The sequence below is a fragment of the Sceloporus occidentalis genome, unplaced genomic scaffold, assembly GCF_023333645.1.
Source record: "Sceloporus occidentalis isolate IW3139 unplaced genomic scaffold, rSceOcc1.0.p SCAF_140, whole genome shotgun sequence".
NCBI classification, from domain to species: domain Eukaryota; kingdom Metazoa; phylum Chordata; class Lepidosauria; order Squamata; family Phrynosomatidae; genus Sceloporus; species Sceloporus occidentalis.
The window spans coordinates 639,665-658,452 of NW_028317120.1; the positions used below are offsets into that span (position 1 = coordinate 639,665).

General features: G+C 44.4%; 1 protein-coding gene across 1 annotated transcript in view; it reads right to left on the reverse strand.

Annotated features, from left to right (window-relative positions):
* The window catches only part of LOC149281007 (vomeronasal type-2 receptor 26-like), a 30,041-nt gene extending 18,635 nt beyond the window's left edge, over window positions 1-11,406 (reverse strand). Inside the window, exons 1-2 of the mRNA XM_089499822.1 lie at window positions 11,394-11,406; window positions 398-851 (exon numbers count right to left, since the gene is read on the reverse strand). Coding sequence (XP_089355948.1) covers window positions 398-851; window positions 11,394-11,406 — 467 coding nt within the window. The remainder of the gene's footprint in view (window positions 1-397; window positions 852-11,393) is intronic.
* Between the last annotated feature and the right edge of the window lie 7,382 nt (window positions 11,407-18,788).

The window sequence follows — 18,788 nt, forward strand, 5'->3', positions numbered from 1 at the left end:
TTACACTTACGAAAAGCTGTGTTTCAATGGAACGGAGCTCCTTTTGTTGTCGTAGGTCTTTTCCTGGACTACCTCGAGGTTTTCTGAGATCACTTTACCCAAATCAGGAAGGAATTCCAATTTTATTATTCGCTTGATTGTTTTATCTCTTGTGAAAGCATTTAATCTATTTAAGTTATAATTCCACCCAACTTTTTTTGCATGATAAACGCCGATTCCAGCGACTGGTGGATCTGCATAGTAAATGTTACCATTATCTTTTTGGACACACCACAGTTTTCCATCGGGGGTGAAAGACATAAAATGGGTTAATCCACGCCAGTTTCCATGTCCGATCATTATACTTGTGCCGATCCAGTACTCATCAACAGAGGTTGGTGGACTTCTTTTCACAAACCTGTCATCACTGGTCACCGCATACATCATGCCTTCTGGGTCAAAGAAAACAGCTTCTAACGTGTGCCAGCCTCGTCCTATCTTGGTAGCTTTTCCATAAAGCCAGGAGACATATTCATTATCTGGAGCCGGGCCTTTGAACAAACCCCCATCTTTTGTAATTACGTAGAGATCCCCTTTGGGATGAAATAAGAGGGTTTTGACGTTCTTCCAGTCGACTCTGCCCACTCTTCTAGCAACAGAGAACCAGTCCTTCCCGGCAGAAGGCATAGGCCCCGCGTACAGATCTTCTCCACGGACAGCATACAGCTTCCCTTCAGGACTGAAAGCAATAGCACTGACGCCCCCAAATCTCCCCAGTTTGGCTGCCCTTGCAAAGTAGTTATCCATTTCCTGTTTAGGTGGTGGCCCAGCTCGGATCGTATCATCATTGTGCACGGTAAAGAAAATAGTCTCTGAAATGTAAAGAAAACACAATATTGTCATAATTTGCAGTATAAATGCAATAGATTATGTAATTTTTATTATATAATTTTGCAATTGTAATTGCAACTTTTTTCGGCTACTCAAAGTGTCTATTCAGAAAACAGCAGATGAATGCTAAAAATTCGATATAAAAAAAAAGGTTAGTGTCACGCACAGCGAAGAAGGAGACACTGGTGCAGGTAGGACACAAGGTACGGGAAAGTTCAAGGTCAAGTACACACCAAGGTCGGGGTACCAGAGATCATGAAATACGAATGACAAGCCGAGGTCAGGACTCCAGAGGTTAGGAGAACGAATAACAAGCCAGGGTCAATAACAGAAGACACGAACCAGAACGTGCACTGAGGAGTAACACTATAGGAATAGGTACGACAATCGGAGGGCAAGGACAATTAGAGCCTTTGGCACCAAAAGTTTGAAATGTCTGACGTCACTTCCCATTTGGTAGAATTCCACAGCCATCTTCAGTGCGGCAAGACTGTAACCTATAAGTATAGGCACCTGCAGTTTCGGGTATTACCACACGAGGGCGCACCAAGGTTGAAGGAGGTCTTCCTCTCCTACATGCTGCCGGCTGTGGCTGTTGGATGACGTAGGGAGGTCTCCCTCTACTCCGCAACAGCAGCTGAGATTGCTGGCCGACGGAGGGGGGTCTCCTTGTCCTCCGTGGCGGTGGCTGCGGGGGCTGCTGCTGCTGGCTGGTGGAGGGAGGTCTCCCTCTCCTTCGTGGCGGCGGTTGCGGCTGCTGATGGGTAGAGGGGTGTTCTCCCTCTCTTGCGTGGCGTTGGCAGCGGCTGCGGGTTGGAGGAAGGGGTCTCCCACTCCTCCACGGCGGTGGCTGGACAGCAGGAACGTGAGGACAACGGATTGGTCGGGTAGGTGACAGTTAGGTTACATATTCTCATTAACAATGAAATACTTAATACATAATTTTGTGTATGATATACAATATTTATATATAATACTAATAATATAAAATAGCTATATATATAATATATAACAATATGTATATAATTTAGGATAATTTTGGATGGAGTTTTCATTAAAAAGAAAATAATTTTAGCTCATAGCCCAGAGTTATCTGAAGTAGAAACGTTTTAAGTAGACTTGCGCATTCGTCTTCGGGCGAACATGAAAACGAGCACGAAGAGGCCGTTTTTTTGTTCGTTCCGAAGACACGCCAGAGAGAATACAGTGCCGGCAAAACGTAGGCGAAGACGAAGACTCACAACCACGAAGAATCGAAGATCGTCTTCGTTTTTGCCGCGCAGCCGCCAAAATTTCAAACAGGAGTGAGCTGATCTCGTCTGTCCAATCAGCTCACTCTTGTGATGTCCAAGGGTCTCGTCCAATGCCTGTGCTGCTGTTTTTTGAATTCTGAAGGCGCCTTTATAAGACCAGAGCTTGCCTGAGAGATCCATTCATTTTTCGCTGTGACTGCTTTGGCAACACTGCTGTGCTGCATCCGAGCGTTACAGAGAGATTGTTCTGTTCTGTGTGAGACTGGAAAGCGTTAGCCTGCCATTTCTCACAGTGTACTTCATCCTCACTTCAGTGCTACTTAATATAATTAATAATAATAATTTGATTATTTTTTATTTTTTTTATTTAATTTGTCATCAACTGTAGTGTAAGTGCTGTTGAGTTGACAGTGCACCCAGTGTCTCAGTGGCACTGGGGTGCCCTTGCCCTGGGCTGGCACTAGTGCCTACTGCCTGTCCTGCTTAAATAAATTAAATAGAATTTATAAATAATAATTTAATAGAATCTATAATTTAATAGTTCATTATAATATTATATATATATATATATATATTTGTGAGTCATATATATATATACTATAGTATACTAGTGTAGAGTGTACTGTAGACATTCATCTACTAGTGTCTAATTTAAAATCAGTAATATTAATTAATATAATTAATAATTGAATTCATTATAAAATTATATATATATTTGTCAGTTGTAGTTAGTAATAGTATACTAGTGTAGAGTGTACTGTAGTCTACTAGTGTCTAATCTAAAATCAGTAATATCAACAATTCTATAATTCTTTCTTATCTTAATAGTTAATTAAATTAGCTATAAATAAAAGTAATAATATTAATTAATTAATTACTACTAGCGTATAGTTCAGCTAATCTTATTAGTACTGGTGCTGCAGCTCTATAGTCTGTGCTTTGTTTTAGCAACAGCAAGAGACCAAGTCAATGTTTCTTAATTAATAATCTTTCATTTTTTTTCATTTGTTTTGCTCACCTCAGTCCATCAGTGAAGTGAACTTGTTGGGCTAGTGAGTGCAGCCGCATAAGTGCTGTGTTCTTTTTTGATCAGCAAGCAGTGACGTTAACTGTTTTGCAAAGATTTTCTCATTTATTTTACATTTTATTTCTATTTTATTAAAAGTACCCTTAGTGTTTTGCTCACCTCAGTCCATCAGTGAAGTGAACTTGTTGGGCTAGTGAGTGCAGCCGCATAAGTGCTGTGTGTTTTTGTTCAGCAAGCAGTGAAGCTAACTGTTTTGCTGTGACATTTTATTTTATTTCTAATTCTTTTCAAGAAAAATTGACTGTGATGAGCTGTACTAAGCAAAGCTTCAAACTACTAGCTGTAGTACTAAAATAATTCTAATCTTCTTTAATCTTAATCTATAATATATTATAAATAATATATAACAATATAAATTCTAATTCATAATCTATAATATAAGTAATTCTAATTCTAAATTCTAATTCATAATCTATATTCTTCTATCTATAATACATAATATATAAGTAAATTATTTCTAATCTATTAATATTATATAAATTAATATTAATAAATCATACTGAATCTGATTTGACCTCACTTTAGCTTAGTGGGTTTGAGAGCGTCTGCCTACTTATAGTAAGGAAATATAGCTTTAGGCTAGCATAGTAGTAGGCTAAGCTCTTAGGCCCGTGTAAATTCAAATTAAAAATAAAATACTGCTAGTTATTAAATAGTTAATCTTGAGTTAATAATTTAAATAACTTTAGCACTTTGGCAGATTGCACACAACAGCACAGTGCAGTAGTGCATAGTTTTACTTTTTAAGCAGTAGCACTGAAGAGAACTTCTTCTAATTTTTTTGTCTTTAATTCGTTTTTCCTTTTTTTAATTTATTTTTTAGAGTTTTTTAAACACTACACTACACTACACTACACACACAACACAAAATTTGAAATGGATCCTCCTTTTGGGACTAAGGAGGGACAAGCTCCATCTACCACCACCACCAGCACCACCAGCACCACCACCAGTTCTAAGATGCAGCCTTTGCGTCAGTCTCGTTGGCCAAGTAGGCCAAGCTCTCGCTTATCATTTGGGGAAGCATTGCTTGAAGGATCATCAAGTAAAGGAAAGGCACCAAAAGCAGGCAGTATTAGTGCGGCTAGGCCCACAAGCTCTATGGTTTTTTACGGAAAGCCTAAAGCACCAGAAGCACGTTCAAAGTTAAAGGGTAGCACAAGTAGTACCAGCCCAGTGACTAAAAAGAAGTGCCTTTTGCCCCAAGCAGCATCTTCCCCATCCACAAGCAGCATGCAAGGTACCAAGCAGAGCCAAATTAGCAGCAAGACTCAGAGGGGTCCCAAACCAAAGTGATCTCATTCCTTTGTAGGGAAAACCACCACCACCACCCCCACCGCCTCTACCACCACTAGTGCTGCGCCTACTGTTCCCACTGGTACCGCCACGCCATGTCCTCCTAGTACCTCTAGCAAGCCACCAAGTCCTTACAAAATTTTTGTAAAGACAGTTAGAGAGAGGGCTACACATAGTGGAACTCCACCTAGCGAGGTAGCAGAGGAGCCTGAGACTGAGAGGCCAAGTGCAGAGTCTATTCTTCCTGCTCGCACTACTACTAGTCACGAGTCTCACGACGATATCAGTCTTAGCTCCAGCCTAGCAGGAATTCCATTCGATCTGGCTAATGAAGAGCTAGACTATGAGCCAGAGGAAGTAGAGGAGATGAGTGTCAGGAATCAGATTCCTCAGGGAGCAGTGTCCAAATGACTAGTGCACAATTTTCCCCTGAGCCTCCACCTTCTCCGCTACGATCATCACCATCACCACCACCACCAGCAGCAGCAGCAAAACCTAGCAAATCTAAAGCAATTAGCAGTCCCACTATGGCCAGTACTGTTACCACCAGTCCCACACCACTAGTTCTGCCTCTGTTCATCCACCCCGAGCAGTAGGAGCAGCACCCAAGGCACACTCCAAGGCTATGCATGCCCCAATTTGGGAGCACTTTGAAAATGTTGAAGAAGGGCGCTATGGAAAGTGCAAACATTGTGGGAAGCTAATAAGCAGAGGGAAAGTGTCTGGCCATTTTACCAGTGCTAGCATGAAGCATCACCTCAGCACTCAACACAACGCTGTGCTATTGGGGAAAGATGCAGAAGTAAAACTTAGTGCAGGCAGCATAGCTGGTGGCCGTGGAAAAACCCCAACAGCTTCTTCTTCTGAGCCAGTAGCAGCAGCAGCAGCAGCAGCTAGTGCTGGCAGCCAGAGACCAAGGCAGGTTGGAGCACTGCATGTCCAGCCCACCCTGGAACAATTTGTGGCATTCCAATCCAAAAGGTCAATGCCCAAACAGCAGGCCAATAAAGTAACTCGACTGATTGGTCAGTTTATTGCTGTTGGAGGGGCATCCTTCTCTATGATCGAAGGGGAGCCTTTCAAACAATTGATGGCGGCTGTGGCTCCACAATATACAGTTCCGTCACGTTCCACTTTCAGCAGGAACATTGTCCCCTCATTGTATCGGTCCTGTGTTGCAGCAGTGAAAGAGGAGCTTTCCAAGGCTGCTGGTCAGTCTGTTCATTTCACTACAGATTTGTGGAGTGCACCTAGCGGCCAGCATGCCTTTCTTTCTTTGACAGCACACTGGTGGCAGCCCGGTGTGTCTAAGGAAGTTGCTGCAGCAGGCTACCGATCTTTCCTTCTCCATGCAGAAGTGATGGATGAAAAGCACACTTCCCAAAACATTCTGCATGCAATGAGGAAAATGTTTAGCCTTTGGGTGGGAGCAGAGGCGGGCACCAATGTTGAAGTTGGTTTTGTGGTAACTGGCGGAGGTGCCAATATGGTGAAAGCGCTGCGAGATGGTCATATTGTTGGTGTGCGCTGTGCAGCCCACATCATCCATCTTGTAGTGAAGGCAGCAATGTCAGAAGGAACTAATGTGGCAGCAGTAGTTCTGTCCCGCTGCAGAAAGATCGCTGGGCACTTTCACCATAGTGTTAAGGCTAGCCAACTTTTGAGGGAAGAGCAAGAGAGGTCAGGTCTTCCCGTACACTGCCTACGTCAGGATGTCAGTACATGGTGGAACTCCACGTTAGACATGCTGGAGAGGATTTTGGAGCAGCAGAGGGCAATCCATAATCTTGCCTCAGAGCACAATATTGGGATTACCTCTCCATTGAATAGGGAGGATTGGACAGTGATCGCCCAGCTAGTGGCAGTCCTTAAACCATTCAGGGATGCCACAGAAAATTTAAGCTCAAAAACTGCCAGTCTGGCCCAGGTAATCCCAGTGTTCTCCCATCTAGGCAGCAAGATGGATGTGTTCCTTGGAAACCGTGAGGCTGTTCAAGGTGGCACTCTACATCCTGACGTAGCAGCCATAGTCAGGAAGCTGAAGGATCTCCTAAAAGTACACCTTCGCAAACGAATGGAAGAGAGTCCCGAAATGATGCTAGCGTGCCTTTGTGATCCAAGAATTAAGGGAAAGCTAGCTTTGAAATGTAATGTTCTCAGTAGCTACCGGGAGCAATTGGTCAACAAGGTGCGTGACTGGCATTGTAAAATGGGAATGCTGTCCGAGGAGGGAGAGGTGCAGGAGGAGGAAGAGATGATGTGGTCTGCTACTCCTAGCAGCAGCATCAGCAGCAGTGCCACAAGCAGCACAACACAGCTGAGTGGAGCAGCTGCGTTTTGGGAAGAGGCACTTGGGAGTATAGTTGGACCATCTGACAGAGCTAGCAGCAGAAAGGAGAGTAGTGCTGCTGAAATGGTCAAACTTTACCTCTGTGAAGTTCCTTCTGCGCCTAATGTTGATCCTCTTAGCTACTGGGATGAAAAGAAGAGTGTGTGGCCTGCACTCTCATGGGTTGCGCAGCAGCTACTATCATGTCCGCCAACCACTGTTCAAAGTGAGCGCGTGTTTTCTATGACTGGAAACATACTGAGTCCACAGCGCTCACGCATGGCACCTCATCTGATGGAGCAGATTGCCTTTCTTAAATTCAATCTGCCCAAGTTGGGTTACCCAGCTCTTAGCTTGGAAAGTTAATTTTTTTTCTCTGTAATGTTTAAGGTAGTTTCTCCCCCTGGTTGCACGTGTTTGTGGTGTGGCAACGTCTGCTACCTCCGCCGGTGTAGCCAATTTACGCTAGGGCCTAGTGTCTGAGTTCTGGAAGTCCGCTCCCAAACGCCATGGACTGACAGACTTTCATGCTTTGCCCTGGGGTGAAACAGGTGAGCGGGTCGTCAATTGCCCACTCATTCACCTTTTTCCTTTTCCAACGCTGCTGCTGGTGGTGGTGCCAGCATCTTTTGCCAGTTCGCTTCCTGGCTGAAATCATGCCTCAAATGTCCCTAATGGAGAGGGTAGTTTCTCCCCCTGGTTGCACTTGCTGTGGTGTGGCAATGCCTGCTACCTCCGCCGGTGTAGCCAATTTACGCTAGGGCCTAGTGTCTGAGTTCTGGAAGTCTGCTCCCAAACGCCAAGGACTGACAGTCTTCGGATGCTTTGCCCTGGGGTGAAACAGGTGAGCGGGTCGTCAATTGCCCACTCATTCGCCTTTTCCAATGCTGCTGCTGCTGCTGCTGGTGGTGGTGGTGCCAGCGTCTCTTCTCTGCCAGTTCGCTTCCTGGCTAGTGTCATGCCTTAAATGTCCCTAATGGAGAGGGTAGTTTCTCCCCCCTGGCTGCATCTGTTTGCGGTGTGGCAACGCCTGCTACCTCCGCCGGTGTAGCCAGCTTACGCTAGGGCCTTGCGTCTGAGTTCTGGAAGTCCGCTCCCAAACGCCAAGGACTGACAGTGTTTGGATGCTTTGCCCTGGGGTGAAACAGGTGAGCGGGTCGTCAATTGCCCACTCATTCGCCTTTTCCAATGCTGCTGCTGCTGGTGGTGGTGGTGCCAGCGTCTCTTCTCTGCCAGTTTACTTCCTGGCTAGTGTCATGCCTTAAATGTCCCTAATGGAGAGGGTAGTTTCTCCCCCCTGGCTGCGTCTGTTTGCGGTGTGGCAACGCCTGCTACCTCCGCCGGAGTGGCCAGCTTACGCTAGGGCCTTGTGTCTGAGCTCTGGAAGTCTGCTGCCAAACGTCTAATACTGACAGTGTTTGGGTGCTTTGCCCTGGGGTGAAACAGGTGAGTGGGTCGCCAATTGCCCACTCATTCGCCTTTCCCAATTCTGCTGCTGCTGCTGGTGGTGCCAGTGTCTCTTCAATGCCACTTTGCTTCCTGGCTAGTGTCATGCCTCAAATGTCCCTAATGGTAAGGGCAGTTTCTCCCCCCTGGTTGCACTTGCTGCGGTGTGGCAACGCCTGCTACCTCCGCCAATGTAGCCAGCTTACGCTAGGGCCTAGTGTCTGAGCTCTGGAAGTCTGCTGCCAAACGTCTAATACTGACAGTGTTTGGGTGCTTTGCCCTGGGGTGAAACAGGTAAGTGGGTCGCCAATTGCCCACTCATTCGCCTTTCCCAATTCTGCTGCTGGTGGTGCCAGCGTCTCTTCAATGCCAGTTCGCTTCCTGGCTAGTGTCATACCTCAAATGTCCCTAATGGAGAGGGTAGTTTCTCCCCCCTGGTTGCACTTGCTGCGGTGTGGCAACGCCTGCTACCTCCGCCAATGTAGCCAGCTTATGCTAGGGCCTTGTGTCTGAGCTCTGGAAGTCTGCTGTTTGGGTGCTTTGCCCTGGGGTGAAACAGGTGAGTGGGTCGCCAATTGCCCACTCATTTGCCTTTCCCAATTCTGCTGCTGCTGCTGCTGGTGGTGCCAGCGTCTCTTCAATGCCAGTTCGCTTCCTGGCTAGTGTCATGCCTCAAATGTCCCTTGTGTCTGAGCTCTGGAAGTCTGCTGACAAACGTCTAAGACTGACAGTGTTTGGGTGCTTTGCCCTGGGGTGAAACAGGTGAGTGGGTCGCCAATTGCCCACTCATTCGCCTTTCCCATTTTTCAATGCTGCTGCTGGTGGTGGTGGTGGTGGTGGTTGTGGTGGTGGTGCCAGCATCTCTTCTGTGCCAGTTCGCTTCCTGGCTAGAGCATGCCCAAAATGTCCCTAATGGTAAGGGCAGTTTCTCCCCCCTGGCTGCGTCTGTTTGCGGTGTGGCAACGCCTGCTACCTCCGCCGGAGTGGCCAGCTTACGCTAGGGCCTTGTGTCTGAGCTCTGGAAGTCCGCTGCCAAACGCCTAGGACTGGCAGTGTTTGGATGCTTTGCTCTGGGGTGAAACAGGTGAGTGGGTCGCCAATTGCCCGCTCATTCGCCTTTTCCATTTCCTTTTCCATTTCCATTTCATTATTTTCCTTCTGATACACAACCAACCAACCAAACATAACACACACAATAACACAAATAACACAGTGACATAATACATAACACACAGTGGCAACACACATAACACATACACGTACAATGTACAAATCCCAAGGACCTTTCCTCTTGTTATTTGTCCTGGCCTTCACTTCTACACTCACTAGCATTAACGCTATAACTCACACTTCATACTATAACATTTTTCCATCCACATACCTGCCAACAGACCCAACTTTTTCAGGGACAGTCCTGCTTTTTTCCAGTCCTGTCCCATCTAATTTAGCTATCTAGGTATGCAAATACACGTTGGTAGTTATAGCTCGGTAGGTAGCACTAGTATAAACATTAAATAAATATAATAAAGTACTAAATAATAAATCTAACTTTAAAATACATTTAAGTAAACCCCTAATTTTTTTTTTAAAACCCATTAAAATTAAATTATTATTTAGACATAATACATCTTTAACCAAACCAGTGCACTGCTACTAATCTTAAACATAACATTAACCCTAAGCTATTTTTTAGTTCTTGTCCAACATTTTTCCATCCGCATACCTGCCAACACACCCAAGATTTTGGTGGACAGTCCTGCTTTTTTCCAGTCCTGTCCAGTAAAAGTTGGGTTGCAAAGTATGCCATTGTGAATAGGAAGCAAATGTTAGGCATGTATTACAAGTGGTCCAAAATCAATTTAAAAATGTAAAATAATCCCTATTCTTTTATTAAACATCTATGGATGTGTGACTGTGTATGATAAACGGAGGCCAAGTTCCTTGGAGCATTTGTCTCTAGGTCATTTTGTGTACAGTACACCTCAGTACGTGTGTGCAACTCTATTGGTCGTTTCGGCAGGGGGCTGGCCTGCCATCAACGAATGAAGTGCGTTCTGCAATTCACTCGTTGATGCCAGACCAGCCCCCTGCCGAAACGACCAATAGAGTTGCACACACGTTCCTTCACGGCAGCTGCTGCTGCTCCGATGTGTTGTTAACCCCGTATTAACCCCTGCTAGGCAACCGGGAAGGAAACGAAGATTAAACGAGCACGAAGAATGTCCGCGAATATTCGCCCGAAGAGAAGACAGGAACGGGCGAATATTCGCGGAATACGAAGGTTTTTTTTCCCCCGAAGACGAGCACGAAGACGAACACGAAGAGCCCCCTGGTGCCCAAGTCTAGTTTTAAGATAAGTATTCTGCTTTCATTATAACACCCCAAAATAATCTTACCAGAACATCTCTCACCAACGACAAGGAGGACTACTAAATGGTAACGGGTCTGTAGGATAAAAATGATCAGGAAACACTAACGGGTCTCAATACGTTCGTCTTGGGGGAGAGCAGAGAGTGAGAGGGGGGTGGGATAAAGACGTAAATACAGGGATTTAAAAAGGATGGAAGGGAAGTTTATTTCAAAGGACGAGAAATGTCACAACAAGAGGTCATAATCTAACCCTAGAGGGTCAGAGACTAAGATGGAATGGAAGGGATTTTTAATTTACTGAATAGGTGGTAGATAAATGTAACAGCCTAACATAGACAGAAAGAGTGTAAGAGGCTCATTTTGGATACCTTTACATGGTAGGTAAACCAGCAATTTTAGCAAAAACACAGCAAGCGATCCTTATAATTCTTTATTGTGTCTGTAGGTTGAGGTACTACCTGTAGGAACTAAATATATTATATCCCACCAATTCATGATTGGAATGAAAGAACAATGAGCATCATTTTTACAGCTGGCACCGTCTAATCAAATGTATGAAGAACACCCAACATTTTAAATACCCAGAAGAAGAGGAATCTGCATAAATCTATCCACATCCTAATCTGACTTTTACCCTAATCTTAACCAGTCCTGTGAATACCTCTAACAAAATAATCCCAGTAATAAAGTTAAAAGCTCCGCAGCCAAGCAACGCATTTTAAACTAAAGAGTAAGTTCTTACCAGGTTCTGACATGTTTGTGGGATCCTTTCCGTCAGCTCCTACGTGACAGTCTGTGATATCGAATGCTACACCCCATCGATGATATTCTCTTTTATAAGGTTTATTTGTTATTTGTTTATTTAGACATTTATTTATCTTTCATGAGAATATTAAACATGCCCTCAAAACGTATCAGCTATTCAGTAAACTTCATTAATGTGTCCCCTGAGCATCTTTACTCAGCAGCAGGTGAAGACAGCGTGATCGTTAGGTAATTACTGTATGGTTTCTTTTAACCTGTTTTTATTTTCTATAGCCAGGTAAAAAGAATTATTGGAATGGGACATACGGTCAGGGATGGGATATTATTCATTTATTATAACTATGATTCTTAAGTTCCAGGTCTGAGAACTCATAGAAATAGAAGTAACAGAGTTCTGAAAGAAATACAGAGTGGGCTTGGACTTTTCGCTTCTCAAGTCTTTTCGACCACTCACTCAGATCCTCCACAATCTGTGCAAATAGGAGCTGTCCAAAAAGACAGTCCTGCAAAGGATGAGCGACTAGTAACTCTATTGTCGTACTTGTGTCGTCCTTAAAGTTCCAGGTCCATCTCATTTAGTTATCGAGGAATCTGAACTAAAGTCTATAGGCGACTGGCTGGACGATAACCTGCCTAAAATAAAATATGTATCAGTCCGTTCACTTGCAAGAGCTGGAATGTTCTTTATTGAGAAAAAGGATCATTTACAACATCTCTGTGTGACTTAAAACAAGATGATGGTAAAACATTGTTACCCACTTCCATTCATTCCCAATCTCTTTAAAAGTCTCTGTTATAGTTGCTATATTTGCTTTAAGAGAATTCTGGATTTTATTACAGACAGGAGGCTTCATATTATGCATTAAATTCCTTCTTTACTAATTCAGCAGCAAAATAGTTAAATACAAAGTTTGGTGGAACAAACAAAAACATCCAAACTTGAAATAGAACACTGAGTAGCCAATCAGCATGCAGTAGAGGATATGTAGGTGTAGATCCCCAACCAATCTCCCTCTTTCTTGCTGCTCAGCTGCACAGATGAGTACCAACTGTTTTTTGCTCTCTGAATTGTATTTTTTACCTCAGTTATGTGGTTGAAATTGCTTTCATTTATTTTCTAATATTTGTCACTACCCTCTGGCTGTTTAATTTCATCCTGCCAGTGGGTGCATGCGCACACGTTCACAGGTGTGCGCGCATTCAATTATACAGTGTTGCTGTTTTTACCAAATTGCTTATTTTGGGTGTTTGTACTATTCCCCTCACCCCTACCTCTATCATACCCTGTTTGCGCCAATTTCTGCTGCGTTTTCAGGTCCAGCGACTGTTTTCGTTTCTTTGTCAGTTTCATTTCTATTTCACTTCTCTACTGAAATTGCGCGTGACGTCATACGTCTCGCGGGATTTTGGCTCTAGCTGGTTCTCAGCTAGATTCCCGCCCCTTTTCACCTCAGCTTACCTCAGGAAAGCTGCACATTGTTTCAACAGCTCCAGAGTGTCTCCTTTTGTTGCTGTTTTACTATGTCTTCAAAGGAACTGAAAAAGGCAGGTGATATGCCCACTCCTGCACCTACACCTGGTTCAATTTCTGAGGCCCATATTAAGGAAATCTGGGATAATACAGTCTCAAAGTCTGTCTCCACCGCAGTGGTTTTGGCCATGACTTCAATGCAGGAGTCATTGGTGAAATCTATAGCCTCTGCAGTATTCCATTCCAAACCTAAAAAACACTCTAGGGATAGTCACCCTAGAACCCCCTCAGACCAATTTTTGTCACCTGAGGAGTCGGAATCTACTTTAGCCATAGGCATGAGGAGGTCTGGGAAGGCCACCCAGAAAAGGAAACACTGCTTTCCTCTATCTTCAGACTCCCCCAAACACGCTAAAAGCCGTTTACATGGGAAAGAAACAGACTTATCTTTGCGTTCTGCGCATGTGAAAGACGTGTCTGACACCCAGACCAAATCTAAACCCTCTGCTCGTGAGGAAGGCAAATGAGCTCAGAAGGCCCATTATAGGAGGACGCCTGATTCCTTCCATACCTCCTCTAGCAGTGATTCGGACTCCAAAATCGTTTCGCTAATAACTGACTCCTCATCCGATTTGTATTCAGACTCCCAAGATCATAATGACCAGCCTGGAAAAACTGAAGACTCTATTTTGGATGCTAAGGGGTTCCCCTTTTTCCATCCAGACCAAATAAAACATCCCCGCTCGGCCGAGTGGGTACCAACTGAACAAGTCTCTAAATATATGGAGCTCTGGATGCGACAAGCTCTCGAACAGGGAGCTCGCAACAAGATGCGGGCAGAATGCCCCAGACCAGTCTTACCTCATAAGTAGGGCTGCAACTAACGACTATTTTCATAATCGATTAGTTGGCCGATAATTTTTTCGATTAATCGATTAATCGGATAAAAAAAATGAATGTACATTTTTCATTTATTAAAAATAATTTAATAAACAAATGATGTTAAATACAAACAGCAGAATAAAAAAAACTTTGATAAAATACATTTCTTGTCTTTATTTCCCAACCAGCCCCCCAATTTATGTACATTTGAGCCCAGGCTTGCCACGCTGCCTCCCACATATGCCACTCCACGCTGCCTCCCACATATACCACTCCACGCTGCCTCCAACATATGTCACTCCACTCTACCCCCACACATGCCACTGTGCCTGATACGCCTTATACCCCCTGATACACCACTCCACCCTCCCAGACATGCCACGCTGCCCTCCCCACATATGCCTTATATACCGTATATGCCTTATACCCCCAGATATGTCACTCCATCCTCCCCAGATATGCCTTATACCCCCCAGATACCTCATAGTCCCCTCATAGAGTCACAGACCTGTTCACAGCACACTGACACCATACTTTTATAAATAAGTACTGGGTTAATCTTCACTGCCCCCAGGATTTAGATGCCCCTTAGTCTGCCCCCCTCCTTTACCTCTAACTGCACCTTAAGTTAACTTTATTAAATTAACCCTCAGTCCTCATCATTAAATTAACCCTACACACCATTAACCCTAAAGTCCCCATCAACCACAACAGCCCCTAAATTAACCCTAAACACCCCATTAACCACAACTGCCTCAAATTAACCCCAAACACCCCATTAACCACAGCTGCTCCTATATTAACCCTAAACACCCTATTAACCATAACTGCCCCTAAATTAAACCTAAACACCCCATTTACCATAGCTGCCCCTAAATTAACCCTAAACACCCCATTAACCATAACTGCCCCTAAATTAACCCCCACCTCCCCTAACTTTCAGCAGCCCAAATATTAAATTTATACTTGCAGTTAGATGAGTGTCACAGCCATGTGGTTCTGGCCTTCTGGGAGAAGGAAGGGGGCGGGGCCAGTTGTCACAGTGATTACAGGGAGGGACTGGTAAGTAGGAGCTGCTGCTGTGAGTCACTGAAACGGATTATATAATGAGGGGTATTTTTCAGAGCGTTTGCTCTGAAAAAACCCTCATTTTATAATCAATAAAAATCGATTCGACTAATCGATAATGAAATTCGTTGGCAACGATTTTCATTATCGATTATTATCGATTTTATCGATTAGTTGTTGCAGCCCTACTATAAGGTAATTGAGATCCCAGAATTAGACGAGACAGTAATCCACTACCTCGCAAAAACTGGAAGAACCCCCGAAAGGGCATTGACAGGTCCTTGAAAGCCTGTCAAGACAAGCTCCTGGATGTGTCTGGTCCTCTAGCCAAAGTCCTGGAGCTCATAGAGGATGCCAAGCGCACAGACACTCCTGTCGACATTAACATACTAAGTGGCTGGATGCAAAGGGCAATTTGCTTCCTGGGCAATGCCAATTGCGCTATGTCCGCAGAGCGCAGGCGAAGCATCCTTATTAAAATTGACCCGCAGCTAGCCCATATATCCACTAAAGAACCAGGCTCAGCTGCGGAAGGTTGTTTATTTGGAGAAGCCTTTCTCAAGGACATTAATAAATATGTAAATGTTTTCTCCAATCTGGACAAGGCAAATGCCAGTCTCAAGAAGGTTTTCCACCCAAAATTTTTTGGCAGGGCTGGGAAAAGCAGAGGTCGTTTCCCCAGCCGTCCAAACCCTCCATACCAGACCTCTTCATATAACCCAAGCTACACCTCGTCTTATAAGGGTTATCAAGGAAACTCCAACCCTCTCCCTTTCTTCCCACATCAGGGAAGACCCTGGAAAGCTCGGGGCCATCGAGGAACTCCACGTGGAAGATCCTCTTTCAGTAAGTATTACTGCTCCCCTTTCTTCCCCCAACAGGCTGGGGGGGGAGATTATTACATTTTTTCCCTATCTGGAGTCGTATCACAAACGACTCTTGGGTTCTAGATACAGTAAGGGGTTACCAAATAGAATTCATGTTTCCCCCCTTTCAGGATCAGCTTCCCAATCCAATTCATTTTACCCAACAAGACACTTTGCTGATCCAAGAAGAAACCTCAGGCTTGTCCCACAAAGGTGCTATTATTCAGGTCCCTCTAGACTCCCTGGTTTCCTGAGCAATTTGTTCTTGGTAAAGAAAAGGGATTCCGGCCACAGACCGGTTATCAATTTACGCACTCTCAATGCCTTTGTTAAATACAACCATTTCAAAATGGAAGGAATTCACCTCCTTCGAGACCTTCTCATTCACAAAGATTGGCTCATAAAGATAGATTTAAAGGACGCCTATCTTACTGTACCAATTCATCCGTCCCATCAACCATTTCTCCAATTCCTCTGGAAGAATACGAAATGGCAATTTACATGCTTGCCATTTGGGTTGTCTTCTGCACCATGGTGCTTTACCAAATTACTCAAACCCGTAGTATCACTACTACGCAGCAGGGGTGTCAGACTCATTATATATCTAGACGACATCCTTATAATGTCTCAAGACCTAGAGACCATCTCTCTTCACAAATCTTGGACAGTTTCCCTTCTCTCAAACTTAGGTTTTATCATCAACAGGGAGAAATCCATTCTATCTCCAGCCCAGGAAATAGAATTTCTGGGATTCCTAGTCAATTCACAGTCCGCTACACTGAGTCTTCCTCCAAGGAAACTCAAAACCATAAGGAAAGAGATTTCCTCTATTCTGAACAAACGCCTGATCTCTATCAGATCCTTAGCTCAAGTAGTAGGCCTTTTGTCAGCCTCTATCCAAGCCATTTTCCCTGCTCCCCTCCATTATCGAGCACTTCAACGTTTGAAGGCTCAACATCTCCGCAATGGTCTGGGATATTCAGACGAGATTTCCCTAACCCCAGACACGGAAGAAGAACTACGGTGGTGGCTTCTCCACCTTCGCAGATGGAATGGAAGAGCAATCTTCAGCTCATTCCCAGACATAGTCATAGAGTCCGATGCCAGTCGTTTGGGTTGGGAAGCTCGTTGCGGCTCAATCTCCACCGGAGGGAAGTGGTCCATAACGGAACTCAATCTTCACATCAACTGTTTGGAATTACTGGCAGGGTTTTTCGCAATAAGGAGTTTTGCGAAGGACAAAACTCATTGTTGCGTTCTCCTCAAGATGGACAATATATCCGCGGTTCAGTACGTGAACCGTCTGGGGGGGACCAAGTCCAAAGTCCTAGCAGATATTACCAAGACCTTATGGCACTTCTGTCTAGAGCGAGACATCTTTCTCAGAGCAGAATATCTGCCAGGGCTATCCAACACCATAGCGGATTGGAACTCACGTTTTCTCACAGATTCCAGCGATTGGAATCTGAATCCCTCAGTTTTTCTGACCCTTTCAACCCTTTGGGGCCCATTTGCCATAGATCTGTTTGCCTCGAGACTCAACACTCAACTTTCCCGATTCTTCAGCTGGCGACCAGACCCGGAAGCCGAAGGCCAGGATGCTTTCCTTCAGGACTGGTCAGAAGGGATCAACTATGCCTTTCCCCCCTTCTCCATGATCTCCAGGGTTCTCCTCCTTACATGCTCCCAGAGAGCAGTCCTGGCCCTAGTTGTTCCATGGTGGCAAACACAACCATGGTTTCCTCTCCTATTGAGTATCCTAATAGATTTCCCGAGGACCCTTCCTTTCCATCAGGACATCCTCCTCGACCCAGCAGGGAACTTCCACCCTCTGGTCCTCTCCCACCAGTTACCCCTTGTGGCCTGCCTAGTATCAGGGCAGCACAACTTGATCCGGAAATTTCAGACTCGGCTAGATGTATCCTTTCCGAAACCTGGGCTCCGGGTACCAGAACTAATTACGGATCTGCCTGGAAGCTTTGGTTAATTTGGTGCATTGAACGGGACGTGGATCCCGTACATTCCAATGTAACCAACATTCTAAATTTCCTTTCATCTCAGTTTGACTCTGGTAAAGCTTATTGTACCATCAATGTGTACAGATCGGCTATTTCTTCCAATCACGCTCTCATCGATGGATTTCCTTCAGGTAAGCATCCTTTAGTATGCAAGCTCATGAGGGGTATCCGTTTCAAACGCCCCCTCTTCCTAAATACCATCATACATGGGATGTGTCTATTGTATTGAATTTATTGAATTCCTGGGACAATTATGACTCTCTCCCTTTGAAATTATTGTCATTTAAACTAACCACTCTATTATGTCTCATTTCTTTCAAAAGGGTTTCAGATGTCAGGGCTTTAGATATATCTCTTAGACAATATGTACCTAATGGTGTTAGTTTTAAAATCCAGAGACGTACTAAAACTGGTTTACAGTCTGTTTTCTACCCTTCATTTCCACATCATCCGTCTCTTTGTGTTGTTACCTGTCTCAAAGCCTTTGAGCTCAAGACTACATCTCTTCGTAATGTCTCTCTTCCTCAGCTTCTAATTTCCTTTCGTAAACCTTTTCTTCCTGTCTCCTCGGCTACTCCCGCTAGATGGGTCAGAGCCACTATGTCTCTGGCGGGCATAGATATCTCTGTGTTTGGAGCTCATTCCTCCAGAAGTGCTATGTCAACTAAAGCCTTCCTGGCTGGTGGTTCTTTGGCTGACATACTCAAAGCCGCAGACTGGTCCACTGACTCCACCTTCAAGACTTTTTATTTTAAACCTGATACTCACATACCGTCTGTGGTGTTGTAATTTTTATATCTAGCTTTAAACATGCATAATATGAAGCCTCCTGTCTGTAATAAAATTGGAGATTTTCCTAACTTGCAGTGCAAGAAAATATAGATTTTATTAATGACAGGAGGCGAATATTATCCCACCTCATTAACCCTCCCTTTATGTCATTCTCTCATTTCAGATTAGTTTATTCTCATCGTTCTTTGTTTTGGAAGTTTATGATTATGGTCCAGTCGGCAGCGCGAAAGAGGGAGATTGGTTGGGGATCTACACCTACATATCCTCTACTGCAT